At 52.9% G+C, this 13,837-nt stretch overlaps 7 protein-coding genes across 7 annotated transcripts; 3 read left to right on the top strand and 4 right to left on the bottom strand.

The window, feature by feature from the left end:
- Nucleotides 1-373: 373 nt before the first annotated feature.
- Nucleotides 374-1,336, bottom strand: SLG1 (protein Slg1p; the record flags this gene model as incomplete). Its single annotated transcript, XM_076683660.1, has 1 exon — nucleotides 374-1,336. One exon carries the CDS (start codon nucleotides 1,334-1,336, stop codon nucleotides 374-376), a length of 963 nt encoding a protein of 320 aa, XP_076542004.1.
- Nucleotides 1,337-1,993: 657 nt separating this feature from the next.
- TRVA0_010S00540 (Whi5 domain-containing protein) lies at nucleotides 1,994-2,785 on the bottom strand (the record flags this gene model as incomplete). Its single annotated transcript, XM_076683659.1, has 1 exon — nucleotides 1,994-2,785. One exon carries the CDS (start codon nucleotides 2,783-2,785, stop codon nucleotides 1,994-1,996), a length of 792 nt encoding a protein of 263 aa, XP_076542003.1.
- Nucleotides 2,786-3,908: 1,123 nt separating this feature from the next.
- On the top strand, nucleotides 3,909-5,351 carry CUB1 (Cub1p; the record flags this gene model as incomplete). Its single annotated transcript, XM_076683658.1, has 2 exons — nucleotides 3,909-3,991; nucleotides 4,046-5,351. 2 exons carry the CDS (start codon nucleotides 3,909-3,911, stop codon nucleotides 5,349-5,351), a joined length of 1,389 nt encoding a protein of 462 aa, XP_076542002.1.
- Nucleotides 5,352-6,740: 1,389 nt separating this feature from the next.
- Nucleotides 6,741-8,420, top strand: TRVA0_010S00496 (asparagine synthetase B; the record flags this gene model as incomplete). Its single annotated transcript, XM_076683657.1, has 1 exon — nucleotides 6,741-8,420. The coding sequence occupies one exon, from the start codon at nucleotides 6,741-6,743 to the stop codon at nucleotides 8,418-8,420; it is 1,680 nt and encodes a 559-aa protein (XP_076542001.1).
- A 311-nt stretch (nucleotides 8,421-8,731) lies between these two features.
- Nucleotides 8,732-9,475, top strand: TRVA0_010S00474 (uncharacterized protein; the record flags this gene model as incomplete). Its single annotated transcript, XM_076683656.1, has 1 exon — nucleotides 8,732-9,475. One exon carries the CDS (start codon nucleotides 8,732-8,734, stop codon nucleotides 9,473-9,475), a length of 744 nt encoding a protein of 247 aa, XP_076542000.1.
- Nucleotides 9,476-10,048: 573 nt separating this feature from the next.
- TMH11 (Tmh11p) lies at nucleotides 10,049-10,501 on the bottom strand (the record flags this gene model as incomplete). Its single annotated transcript, XM_076683655.1, has 3 exons — nucleotides 10,049-10,322; nucleotides 10,372-10,436; nucleotides 10,481-10,501. 3 exons carry the CDS (start codon nucleotides 10,499-10,501, stop codon nucleotides 10,049-10,051), a joined length of 360 nt encoding a protein of 119 aa, XP_076541999.1.
- Nucleotides 10,502-11,076: 575 nt separating this feature from the next.
- On the bottom strand, nucleotides 11,077-13,524 carry TRVA0_010S00430 (uncharacterized protein; the record flags this gene model as incomplete). Its single annotated transcript, XM_076683654.1, has 1 exon — nucleotides 11,077-13,524. One exon carries the CDS (start codon nucleotides 13,522-13,524, stop codon nucleotides 11,077-11,079), a length of 2,448 nt encoding a protein of 815 aa, XP_076541998.1.
- Nucleotides 13,525-13,837: the final 313 nt, after the last annotated feature.

The following is a 13,837-nucleotide window of genomic DNA, read 5'->3' as shown; positions in this document are numbered from 1 at the left end:
ATGCTATGCGGTTTTCTGCCTGGACAATTGTAGCTGTGTCTATATGGGGGGACCAGTCCCCCCCCCCCCCCCCCCCCCAAACCCCCCTGGGGCTCCGCTTCGCGGAGAACGCAACTGATAGCTACGATATCTCCGCGAAGCGGAGCTACGGGGGTTTGGGGGCTGGCCCCCAAGGTAATTGAAGCAGCTCGTTGATCCTCCGCGCAGCGGAGCCCCAGGGGGGTTTGGGGGGACTGGTCCCCCCAATTAGCTTCTCGGGGAGCTACAAGTGGAGGGGGTTGGTGGAAGAGACATCACAATCATTATTAACAATACAAATACAAGCGGGGAGGCGCCTGAAAAGAATATAAAAGAGTAAAGGAGCGGCGGAGGGTTAGTTGTCGGGGTTGGTTACTCTGAGGATCTTGCGGGAATAGTCGTTCTCGTCGGCCAGGGAGCCGTCGGAGATGCGGCGCTCGCCGAGCATGACCGGGTTGAGGCGCTGGTCAATGGCCATGAAGTTGTCGTCGTTGGACGGGGTGCGGGTCGAGGCGGCGATGGAGCCGCCGTACGAATGCTTGTCGTCGCGCGCCGTGTCGGACGGATGCACGCCAAACGGGTCCTTGAACCCGTCGTCGTCGCTCGACGGGTTATAGTGGTTGTTATTCTGGCGACGCCGCAGGAAGACCAGGGTCGCGCCGATGATGCCGAGTGCCGCTAGCACGCCAATGACGATACCAGCAATGGCGCCCCCCGACACGCCGCTAGCCTTTTTGTTGTCGGAGCCGCCCGTGGCGGTCGGGCCCGACGCGGTCGCCGAGTTAGCTGAAGTCGACCGTGACGACGACGAGGATGCGGAAGATGAAGTCGACGAGGACGAAGTCGACGAAGAAGAGGGTGAAGTCGCACTCGACGAGGAGGAGGAGGAGGACGGCTTTAAGCTTGACGATGCGGAGCTTGACGACGACGAGCTGGACGTCGAGCTGGGTGTAGAGCTGGCCGCCGAGGAGGCCGAGGAGGACGTGAAGTCCGACAGGTCGCCCACGACGTAGACGGTGAACGCTTTGGGGCCTCCACACATCTCCTGCGGGTACCCCGGGCACGTCTGGCTGCAGGACCCGCTGCTGGCCTTGTCGCTGCTAGAGGGGAGGGAGTCGCCGCAGTAGCAGTCCTGTCCTTGTGTCGCAAACACCTTCATCCCCTTAGCGCTACAGATGGAGTAGCATTTGGACCCGGTGTTCCATGTGTTGGCCCCAGCACTCTGGAGGGATCCCACCGACCCGTAGCATCCGGCTGGGTTGTACTGTGCAGAGACCAGTAGCCCCATAAACGCTCCTGCCAGCAGGGACAACTTCATTTTACGGTGATACTACAAGAAAAAAACAAAGGAAGGACTAATGGTTGGACGAAAAAATTTGGTTGGACACTCAATTACTCTGTCGTGGGTTTATCTGGTAATAAAAATGATAAAAGAGCGTAGTGTCGTGGGTGAAAGTGACAGTAAGGCGAAGTGACAGTGTGGAAGAGGAGAAAAATGCGCTGCATCAAAAATTTCCAAAAAAGGGGCACAACGACAGAGAATGGGAATGGGCTCTCATATGCGCGTTTCGTGGGCAGCAGGGGATTGACTGTGCAGAGTGCATGGCGAAACCACAGCAACACTACCGGTCCACATAGAAAAGTTACCTGCTGGCTTGTTTCGAGTCTGTCTCTACTGTAACCTGTGCTGTGCTTTTACGTATATTGTACATATGGCGTTTTGTTCACTTTTTTTCCACCGTAGGGTGAGCAGAGATCTCCCACGCTTGAACTTCTATATGTGTTTGTGTCTCTTGTCTCTTGGGGGTGGAGCGCAGGGGTGGGTCCAATCTCAGACCTGAGATTTCACATTTTTCAGCCGGTACGGCTCATATTTTCCACTCAATCAAACCAATGGAAACCAATGGTGGGCAATACGTAGTAATAGCTATTAATAAAGGCACATGTGTAAGACTGTAGCAGTGTTGAAAGCGGTTTAGGTACGTTTGGTCGGGGAAGGACTCATTGAGATGTACTCCGATAAGCTGAAGCCATTTTTGCCAGGGGTAGGCATGTACGCAACCGGCGATGAGCGCACAGTGAACAGCTGAGTGCTACTTTCTTCCCCTGGGGTAGTGTGGATGCGATGAGGTCCTGCTTTAGAGGGTGAGGTCGCCAGGTACATGAGCAGGTCGGCTCCCCTGTTGTTTTCTGGTGTTCTGGGGGGCTCTTCTTCTTCTTTTTCTTGTTGGGGTGGAGTACTTGGAGGAGGTGTCGCTAACGCCCGGTGTCTCTTGAGCCCCGCTAATGGTGAAGACCGCCATACGTCCTCTTGTTCTTCACCATTATTACCTCGCGCCTTTGTGTAGCGGCCTTGCAGGGATTCGTCATTGCTAACAAATGAGCGTTTCCTGTTTCTCCGAATAGGTGACGGAGGTAACTGCAGTGAAGCAATGGATGGCAGCGTTTCGCCATACAAGGGGGGCACGCTGTATAAGGTGGGCTGTTGAGAGCTATGAGCCACCTGGTAGTAGTATTTACCAGTATAGTTATTAGGAGTATTGGTGGTGGTGTTGTTGGGGGGTAGTTGCATTTTGCGGACAACATCGTCAAAGGAGAGCTCTCGCCAGCCTCGTTGGCACTTTAGAGAGGCTAATTGCAGTCGTGAGCGTAGTGTTCGGGCTAGTTTTGATACTGCCGCGCGTCTCAGTATCTTTGCCTTGGCCTGACTTGAAATGTCCATGCCCATTATCTCCTTATCCATGCGTAATATGTTTGACTTGTCCATAGTCAATATCCTTGCGTTGTCGATTCTATTCAATATCTTTGCCTTGGCCTGGGTTGAAATGTCTATACCCAATATCTCCTTATCAGTAATCAGCCTTATTTGACTGTACAATTGTGCGGTAAATGATGCTATAACTGTACAATTGTACCGTTTAACGGATGTTACACCTTATAATTGTACAATTGAACTGATGTTATCACTTTTAACCGTACAACTGTAATCTGATGTTATCGCTCGCAACTGTAACTGATGGTATAACTGTACAACCGATGGTCTAATGGTATAAGTGCAATTTCTTGACTAGTTCTCCAACTCTTAACGTAAATAATACAGACGAAGCGATCTACTTTTGGTTATATAGGTGAAAGTTCTGTCAAACCGAATGAGGCAAACTCCTATCCGTCTCTCTTTTCCATGTGAGGCAGTGGGAATGCATCTAAATTATTGCCTATTCGGGTAACGCACGCTGTCTAACCACCCCCTTTTTTTTTCCCGCCACGCCGCACTCAGTGCGGCCTTACACCTGCTGTAACAGTCCCATCTTCCACCAGGTTCTATACTAGTAGAGCCTTTAGCTTTTTCGAGGGCCAGCCCTCGAGCTCCCGTAGCTCCGCTTCGCGGAGGGCTCGGACCCAATTAACAGAAAAGCTGTTATCACGCAGTCAATTGCCCGTATGAAGTATCGTAGATAGCTCGGTTAACAATTGTCTTCATCATTTAGGCCAGCGAGTTAATATAAGGTAGTAATATAAGAAAATGACTACGGCATAACCCTGGTATGGCACATTATATTATGATAACCCCAGCGCCTACCAGTTCGTATCCTTATGAAATTTATCATTGGTCGTCCCATATCACCACTTGTAATTTATTTGCCCAATCTTGTTCCTCTATCATAGCATGGTGAGCCATATAGCTTCCAAGTTTCTCTGCGAAGCAGAGCTACGGGGGGTCTGGGGGGCTGGCCCCCCAGGAAGGCCCCGCGCCGCAGGTTGTGCGGCTACGATGGGCGGCAAAAAGACTGTCACGCGCGCGCAGGCATTCGTCCCAACCGCGTCCCACCCCACCACGCCATCGCCACACATCACTTAAGTTCACGACCACACAAGGCGACAACTATACGATGAATAGCGCAGACGAAGCCATCCTGAGCCGGCTGCTGGGCTTGAAGGATAGACTACAGACGCTCAAGAAGAACAGATCTACGTATGTACCATCTACGGCCCAAAAATGACTGAAATAATGGACTAATGAAGGTAGATTTATCAAAACCGAAGATGTCAACGCCATTTACAGCGAGCTGGTAGAGCAGATATCGCAGGTGCTCGATAACCACCCCCACGACAATCTCCCCGCCAAAATCGACGCAGCCCTTGACGACGTGTTCCAACTCATGTCGCTGGCGCTGTTGACCATTGGCCACAATCGCAAGGCTCCGGCGACCTTTGCCAGCCTCTGCACGGTGCACCGGCTGCTGGAGCACCTCAATGAGTCAACCACCTACACGGACGCCGACATCGCACCCATCAAAGAGCGGCTGCGCCAGATTGAAGAGATTGTCGAGCGGGACGCCGAGGATGAGGACCCCCAGACCATCACGCTGCTCAACCGCAAAATCGCCGGGTGCACTGAGCTCCTGGACCGCGTGCAAAAGTCTCTCATCGACATCGACCCGGCCCTGACTGCGACCATGCAGCGGCTGGTGTTCCTGCGGCGCGAGATCATGTCCATCTGCTCCAAACCCAAATTCTCGCCCTCCTCGCTCAAACCCCTGAGCAAAGAGCTCCAGAACCTGGAGGCCCAGCGGGTTGACGGTAAATTCGTAAACCCCGACACAGGCGAGCCGTACCGCGGCCAGGCCGCCGTGTCGGGGCTGCTCGAAAAGTGCCACACCCTCATTGCCGACTTCTCGGCGGGCCAGGAGGGCCACCATGTTGACCCGTCGATCCGTCCCATCTACGACCAGCTGGTCGAGCTCAAGTCGGCCCTCGAGAATCTGCTCGTAACCCATAGATGGACCCTGCGCGAGACAGACCTCTACTTCTACCAGCGACAGCTCCAGCAGATCGACGAGTCACGCGTCAATGGCATCTTCCAGGGCACCTCGACACCCGCCGCATACTCAAGGGCAGCCACCCCCGTCGGACAGCAGCCACCTCCCCTTACATCCAGCAATTCCAACACTCTGGCCCCTCCGCCCCAGCTCCAGGCCCCCAAGGGCCAGTCCATTCTCCTTTATTTATTGCGGCGCTGCTACGCCATTATTTATAAGCTTCTCGAGAGCTCCGAGCCCGTCTCCGAGGCGCTCACCCCGATCCACAACCAGCTCACTACAGTGCGCCGGTGTCTGCTCGAGGTCAAACGCATGGGCGGCCTCAGCTCCGTCCGCGAGCTCTACCCCTACCAGATGAAACTCGCCTCTATCGACCAGCTGCGCGTCGATGGCAAATTCATCGTCGGCGGCACCGTCCCCGAGGGCCAGGGCATGGTCAATGCCCTCCTCTCAGAATGCTTCGACATATGCCACGAACTCCGCGTCGAAATGGAGGAAAACGACTCACAGTAGATCCAACGCTTTTTATAATGCTAGATTTTTTTACTCCTCCCTGGGGGGGCCAGCCCCCCCAGACCCCCCGTGGCTCCCCTCTCTCTCTATACTAGACATCCTGGGGGCCAGCCCCCCAGACCCCCGTAGCTCCGCTTCGCGGAGGACCCACTCTTGGATACAATGCTTCAGGAATTGTCGTTTCAAACAAATTGCTGGATTAATTGCATCTCTAAATTGGCTTATTCCAATTTTTAGAGCCTGTTTATTGGATCCACTGTCTCGAACTTGGTAGTATATGAGATTTCTAAGACCCTGTTTATTAAATTCCGTAGAGATGATTCTAATTGAAACTTTGGGAATCAATCTACCACCATACAGAGTCTGGAATGGTAAGTAAATGACTTTGTGCTACTATCATCAGTCAAATGGAGTTCTACCCATCGGTATACTAAGTATCTTATACCGCATATGACAACTTAACAAACCATAGTAAAAGCAGCAATGGTTATTGATCCTTGAAGTTCTAATGCAACCCTGGTCGATTATACTTGTTACTAGGTACTCTGTATATAACTATATAGCCAGCCATAGTAGTACAATTGATATATCACACTCTGTGAAGCTTTATTCTATTGCCTAGGCACTCTGTATGGTGTACTTCTATCGTCAGCAGATATCTCCGCGAAGCGGAGCCACGGGGGTCTAAGGGCTGGCCCCCAGGATGTCAGTCTCTCTGCAAAGCAGAGCCACGGGAGCTCGAGGGATTATAAATCAGTCATGGGTACCGTTGGATACGACTCGATGGGGGAGGGCATCGCATAAATGCATGGGATGGCGAGGCTGAAGAGTCCGGAGTGGTATCGGATGCGAGTTCCCCGATTCGGGCGGGGGTCATTACTAATAGCAGTACAGTAGGAGAGAGCGACAAATGACTGAGAGGAAAGAGAAGTGTAGACTTCGGAGCAGGCCATATATATGCACACGATAAGTGGGTACGCTGGTTGAATATCGTGTTGTACGTCAATTGAGTACCTTATCAATTAGTCACATACCGTATCTCCCTGCACGCCCTCCGCGAAGCGGAGCCACGGGGGTCTGGGGGCTGGCCCCCAGGAAACATCTACGACGAGGGAATGAGCCTCTTGTATGGTTATTTGGACTTGGAAACACCCGCTTTCAGAGCTATTGGCATCTCCAGCGGTTATAGCGTGGTACACTAGTTAAGTAAAATATATGGTTAAGTTAAGAAAAGTGAAAAATTCTCGAGGCCGATTGGGGGCATCCCCCGCGCGGCGCGCCAAAAGAGTCATCCGAGCTCGGGCTGTCAAAGCCGAAAAGTATATAGCGCACGGAGGGTCCGAAGAGGCTTAATCACCTACACGACACTTTTATTACAAATCAACAAGAATGTGTGGCATCTGCTGTGTATTCCGACACCCAGACGTGGACTCGTTCAAGCCCGTGGCCCTCCAGCTGGCCAAGAAGATCCGACACCGAGGCCCCGATTGGTCCGGTAACTTTGTGGCCAACTCGACGATCCTGGCCCATGAGCGACTCTCCATTGTGGGTCTTGACACCGGTGCCCAGCCTATCACCAATGGGGACAAGACCATGGGGCTTGCCGTTAACGGTGAGATCTACAACCACCGACTCATTCGTGAGCAGTTCCCAGACTACGACTGGAAGACCCACTCGGATTGTGAATGTGTCATTCCACTTTACGAGAAGTACGGAATTGACGCTCCAAAGTACCTCGACGGTATGTTCGCATGGTGCCTCTACGACGTGAAGCAGGACCGTATGATTGCGGCACGTGATCCGATTGGCATCACGACCCTGTACATGGGCCGCTCCTCGAAGCTGCCCGGGACGGTGTTCTTTGCGTCCGAGCTCAAGTGCCTCACCGACCACTGCGACTCGATCAAGGCGTTCCCACCTGGTCACGTGTACGACTCCAACACGGACCAGATCACGCGATACTTTGAGCCGCAGTGGTTCGACGCCGCACGCATCCCTACCAAGCCCGTCGACTACAAGCTGCTGCGCGAGACGCTCGAGAAGGCGGTTCGAAAGCGGCTCATGTCTGAGGTGCCTTACGGTGTGCTGCTGTCGGGTGGGTTGGATTCATCGCTCATCGCGTCGATTGCGGCTCGTGAGACCCAGCGTGCGGCTCCAGAGGATGCCATTGACCACAGTCTTGCTGGTATTGACGCCTCGGGCAGGCTGGTCAACACTTCGGGTACGCGACTTCACTCGTTTGCGGTTGGTTTGCCAGGTGCCCCAGATCTTAAGGCTGCCCAGAAGGTGGCTAAGTTCATTGGCACCATTCACCACGAGCATACATTCACCATTGATGAGGGTCTCGATGCCCTGCGGGATGTAATCTACCACCTCGAGACTTATGACGTGACTACGATCCGAGCCTCTACCCCGATGTTCTTGCTTTCGCGTAAGATCAAGGCCCAGGGTGTTAAGATGGTTCTCTCCGGTGAGGGTTCCGACGAGATCTTTGGCGGCTACCTGTACTTTGGTGCCGCTCCATCTGCCAAGGACTTCCACCAGGAGTGTGTCCAGCGAGTCAAGAACCTGCACTATGCCGATTGTCTGCGAGCCAACAAGTCGACCATGGCTTGGGGTCTCGAGGCTCGAGTGCCATTCCTCGACAAGGAGTTCCTCTCCGTTGCTATGGATATTGATCCACAGGATAAGATGATCACCCCGGAGCACATTGAGAAGTACATTCTGCGTAAGGCCTTTGACACTGGTGATTACCTGCCAGAGGAGATTCTGTGGCGACAGAAGGAGCAGTTCTCCGACGGTGTCGGCTACTCGTGGATTGATGCCCTCAAGGATACCGCCGAGAAGACCGTTTCCGACGAGCAGTTCAAGCACCCTAAGCCAGAGTGGGGCGACGACATCCCAACCACCAAGGAGGCCTACTGGTACCGAACCATGTTTGACGAGCTCTTCCCTGAGAAGGCCGCCGCCTCCACTGTCATGCGATGGATTCCAAAGGCCGAATGGGGCTGTGCTGAGGACCCTTCGGGCCGTTACGTCAAGTCCCACGCCGCTGCCGTCTCCAACTAAAATGCCTGTATTTATAGACTCTTTCATTCATACAAACCCTCCGCACGTACAATTGAAGAGGTATAAGGGGGACCAGTCCCCCCAAACCCCCCTGGGGCTCCGCTTCGCGGAGTTTCGTCTACAATCCCCTCCGCGAAGCGGAGCTACGGGGGTTTGGGGGCTGGCCCCCAAGTTCAATTGAAGTAGTGTATAATGGGGGGACCAGTCCCCCCAAACCCCCCTGGGGCTCCGCTTCGCGGAGATATTTGGAGGGGGTTGATTAAAGTTGCTAGTGGTTAGATAAGATTTGCTATAAACACGAAAAAAAAAAGATGCGGAAGAAGTATTGCAAGAAAAAGATGGAGATAGACGGGCCATTGATCGATACGGTGACAGTGAGCCTGCACTTTGCGGTGATTACTCTTGGGTTGTCGGTAGTGAATGACCCTAATAACATCGCACCAAAGGGAAAGCGGATAGACACGAGCATATTTGAGTCGCTCGACGATGTGCGGGATATAGCTGCTAGGCTGGTCTGGAAAGCGCTCAAGAACGTACACAATGGTATTAAATCGGGCGCGAGAGTCGTCCAGACATGCAACGAAAGCGACCCTGACGCCCCGCTAAAGGCGCCAAATGTTAAAGAGTTTACTTACGTCGTCTACGGGTGTCATAAAGATGATGCTACAAAGAATTGTGCCATCATTGTGTGCCTACGTCCCGGAGCCCTCCAGTGGAAGGACTTTGGCGGTACTGAGCCCCAGGTAGCAGTGACCGTCAGTTGCAATGCAGCATATCTACTAAGCCTCGCAAAGTACTTGTGTGATGCATTTGGAGTCCGGGATGTGACTCTCTACGACGGGTACTCGGCTGTGTTTTGCGACTTTGCGCGAACTCCGCCAGAGGTGAGTTGGTTGACGATAGACAAGGAGGATTCGCCCGAGGACGACTTTGAGATTGGCTTTACGGGCATGTTTGCCCGGGGATTACGTCGGCTCAAGCCTTTCTTCTCTGACCGTGACTGGCGCGATGGAGACGTGATCCAAAGGGTTGTCCGCATGTTTGCTACGAATTGATCATCATATTTTTATATTAAACAAATTGATCATCCTATATTTAATTAAATAATCTCTAATTCTTATGACTGCTAATGCTGATAACGGTTGGAATACCCGTGTCGTTATCAATATGATATGCCTTGCAGGTTATACCGACGATGCATATTGAAAAGAGCCTCATTTCGAGGATCCGACCTATAGAGTGGAGAGTGGCCTCTGGCCTCTTTCCCACCCCTGGATTATACATTTCTACGGCTGAAAAAATAATATTCAAAAAATGGACGAGCAGGTCGAAGCTATGGCGGCACTGAAGCTCAAGCGCATAATTGAAGTCAACCGTAGGTTACGAGAAGACCTCTCTCGCCAACGAATATATGTGTCCAACGCCTGTCTCGCGTAAGTGTATACAAAAAGCTATGCAGCTGACTGGTAATATTTTTCTTTTAAATATTTCATATATACTAATTGCAGCTGTAGCATAATACAGTTTGTCCAGTCGACTAAAGACCTGTCAATTCCGACGCTGTCGGAGTCTCTTACCGACGATGAAGACAACCTCGACAACCTCCAGCCATCCTGCTGCATCATATCCTAATAATACTTGTACCTCACCACCTCCCGATCGTACCACTTACGCCCATAATATGCACTGTTAACAACACCAAACACTACGAGAGCCATTGGCAATGCCTTTTGAGTTTTCAACGCCCGCGGCAAGATCCCCCCTGCTAATAGAACACTCGCTCCTAACCCGGCCGGAGCCGCATACCTCACTGTCGCCGGATCCGAGTTCAAATATCCTGTCGTAGCATATAATGACCCTACAATTAATGAAGTCACTAGTGACGGTAACGAGTGCCCCACACTATTTTTTTTGGTTAGTTGGGCCATTTTCACATTGTTGGACCACTTACGTAAATGCTGTAATGCCGCCCGCGGTACAGGCACCTGCCAGAAAGTACGACGGGTCATCGTTATCCTAGCCTCGTTAGCATTTTCAGTATTCGCCTGGGTTGGTCTTACGCTATTCAGTTCCAATGGCATTTTTTCTTGTGTACGATTGGGGTTTGTTGAGAGGGTTTGATGATATCCCAATGCCCAAATGTCTATCACCACTGTGCCCTCGATGGCGGGGTTTCTTTCTACCTGCTGAGAAATATTTAATTATTATAGGACCCTATGCTCTTGATTAACTGAACCACTGTATATTGGGGGACCAGTTCCCCCGAACCCCCCTGGGGCTCCGCTTCGCGGAGGTTCTTCTGTCCCCTCTACAATGCCTCCGCGAAGCGGAGCTACGGGGGTTTGGGGGCTGGCCCCCAAGTTCAATTGAACTCCCCGTATATTGGGGGGACCAGTCCCCCCAAACCCCCCTGGGGCTCCGCTACGCGGAGTTTAGAGCTGACCTAGTGATTGGGGGTTTGGGGGTGGAACCCCCAACTACGGGAGCTCGAGGGCTGGCCCTCGAATACACTTCACTGCTAGTAAACACCCCTGGGGCTCAACTAGTAAAGCATTGATTGAGTGGATAGATGTGGATCTATGATATATTCGGATATTTACAACTTAATAGATATCAATTCGGTCAATTCAGTTTATCTCGGTTGAGAAGTCGGAGGTTATAGCCTTGGCTGCACCTGAGCAACTGGAGAAACGCCCATGTCGGGCCAAACAAGATTCAATAGGTCCCACATGTACTTGACGTAGGACACGTCGACCTTGATATCCTTGCACTCCTCGTGAACCACCTTGCGGCAGTGATATGGCAGAATGACCCGGTGCACGCCAGCTAGGTGAGCGCCAAGCAGTTTCTCCCTGATACCGCCAACTGGTAGAACCTTGCCTCGAAGGGTCATTTCGCCGGTCATGGCGATATCCTGGGGTACTTCCCGGTCGAGAAGAAGCGAAACAAGAGCCAAAGTCATAGCGACACCCGCAGAGGGACCGTCCTTGGGGATAGCACCAGCAGGAGCATGGAGGTGGATATCTATCTTTGTCAGGTCCTGCTTGATGCCCAGCTGCGCACAATTGGACCTGACCCACGACATGGCAATCTGGGCAGACTCGGAGATAACGTCGCCCAATTTACCGGTCAGATTGAGCTTACCCGATCCATTGGCCATGCTTGTAGCCTCAAAACAGAGTATACCACCAGTTCCGCTGCCCATGTAGGCAAGACCATTGACGACACCAGGCACATGCCGCCGCAGAGTTACGCCATTGACCTCGTACTCGTCGACTTCGTCGTTAATTACGTCGTCCTGGTATAGCTCAATGCCTAGGTACTTGCGAACATCGCTCTGCGACACAGAGTGGTCCACAGCAACCTTGTTGAGCAAATCCACGGCCTTACCGCGACACAGAGATCCAATCTGGCGCTCGAAGTTACGCACCCCGGCCTCCCGCGTGTACTTTGTCGCCACGGTCTGGAGGACTTCGTCGCCAATGTCAACGGACTCGAGCCCTGATGCGCGCACCTGCTTCGGGACGAGGTATCGCTGGGCAATATGCAGCTTTTCCTGGTAAGTGTACCCATCTATATGGATCATCTCCATTCGGTCGAGTAGCGGCGCGGGGATGGACTCGGTCGAGTTGGCGGTAGCTATGAACAACACCTGCGATAGGTCTACGGGGAAGTTGATGTAGTGATCGGTGAACGAGGAGTTTTGCTCGGGATCCAGAACCTCCAACATGGCTGCACTGGGGTCTCCGTGGAGGCTCTGGACGGTGTTGATCTTGTCAATTTCGTCGAGCACGATTACTGGGTTCATAACAGCGACTTTGCGCAGTGCTTGCACCAGCAGTCCGGGCATGGCACCGACGTAGGTCCTTCTATGTCCGCGAATCTCGGCTTCGTCCCGGACGCCTCCGAGGGAGATTCGATGCAATTGGCGGTTGAGGGCTCTGGCTACAGATTTGGCGAGACTTGTCTTGCCTACTCCTGGGGGACCTACCAGCAGCAGAATTGGCGGTCTATCAGCCTTTGGAACCAGTTTTACCTCGTGTCCCTCTTTCTCTTGTTGTTCTCGGTGCTGTTGTAGCTGTTGCTGCTGCTTGAGATATAGCACAGTAAGATACTCAATGAGCCGTTTTTTGACCTTTTCAAGGCCATAGTGGTCCTCATCAAGCACTTTTCTCGCCTCACGAAGGGTTTCCAAGCTTAGATCGCTGTTTTCCGCAACGCCCCACGGCAATTCTGCTATCGTCTCAAGATAAGTCCGGCACACCTGGTACTCAGCCTGGGTCGGATGCATGCGCTTCAGTCTATTGAGCTCGCGGGTTACAATCTTGCGGCCCTCCTTGTCCAGAGGCAGCCGCTCCAAGCGCTTTTTGAGCTCTCCAGTGCCATCTTCATCTTCCGCCTCGCCATCAGCGCCATCAGAACCCTCCTCGGAGGCTCCCATGCGTCGAAGCTCGCCTTGAATGACCTTCAGCTGCCGTTTCAACAACAGCTCGCGGTACTTGCTGTCTTTCTTGGCCGGGACCATCGCCTTCATCTCGCTCGTATGCTTCTCAATAAGCTTCACAGCCAGATCAACCCGGTCCCCGATGCCAATTGTGTCCAGCAGCTGCAGTTTCTCGTCGATCGTGAACGGAAGGATCGACGCAAGGATGTCCACCACCTTGCCCGGGTTCTGGAGGGTGGCAGACGAGGTAGCGGTAAGGAACTTCTGCAACACAGCCGAACCTCCCTGTCCCCCTACCTCCAGCAGCTCTTTGACGCTCGTCTTGAGCTGCTCGACCCTCTCGTCCAGCCCCGGTTCCTGGTCCTCCTCGAGCATCACCGGCTCAACCTCGGCCTCGTTCCAGCGACCCCGGGACGCCACATTGATCACGCGCACCCGGTAATCTCCCTGTAACAGCACAGTCGACTTCTCAGAGGTGCCTATCTTCGAGGTGAGCCGAACCGTCTGGGCGACCGTCCCGATATGGTGGTACTTGTTGCTCTTCTTATCAAGATACAGTACGACGACCTGTTCAACGCCCTTCGGCAGACCATCGCTTGCCCGCAGCAGGGCTCCGGGGAACAGAATGGTATCTGTCTTCTCTACGATTCTCAGTTTCATGGTGCCTAACCTTCTAGCGTATATCTTTCCCCAGGTTTATATATCTTTGTGTGGGGAGAGAGATGTCCGATTAACCGAGGTCGGAGGCGACCCGACCTTCTTATCACACACCCTCCGCGCAGCGGAGCCACGGGATATGTAGTAATTGGGGGGACCAGTCCCCCCAAACCCCCCTGGGGCTCCGCTACGCGGAGATGAATAGTCCAATGGCATCCTCCGCAAAGCCACGGGACCCTCGAATACCTACTAGAGCATTTGTGTAACGGGGGAGCTGTTACAAAGTTGCCAAGTGCTGTTACGATAGTTTGTTACA

Source organism: Trichomonascus vanleenenianus (genome assembly GCF_965637985.1).
Source record: "Trichomonascus vanleenenianus strain CLIB 3782 genome assembly, contig: TRVA0_010S, whole genome shotgun sequence".
NCBI classification, from domain to species: Eukaryota; Fungi; Ascomycota; class Dipodascomycetes; order Dipodascales; family Trichomonascaceae; genus Blastobotrys; species Blastobotrys vanleenenianus.
Note: the sequence above shows the minus strand (reverse complement) of the source record. Positions and strands in the feature narration are given on the sequence as shown.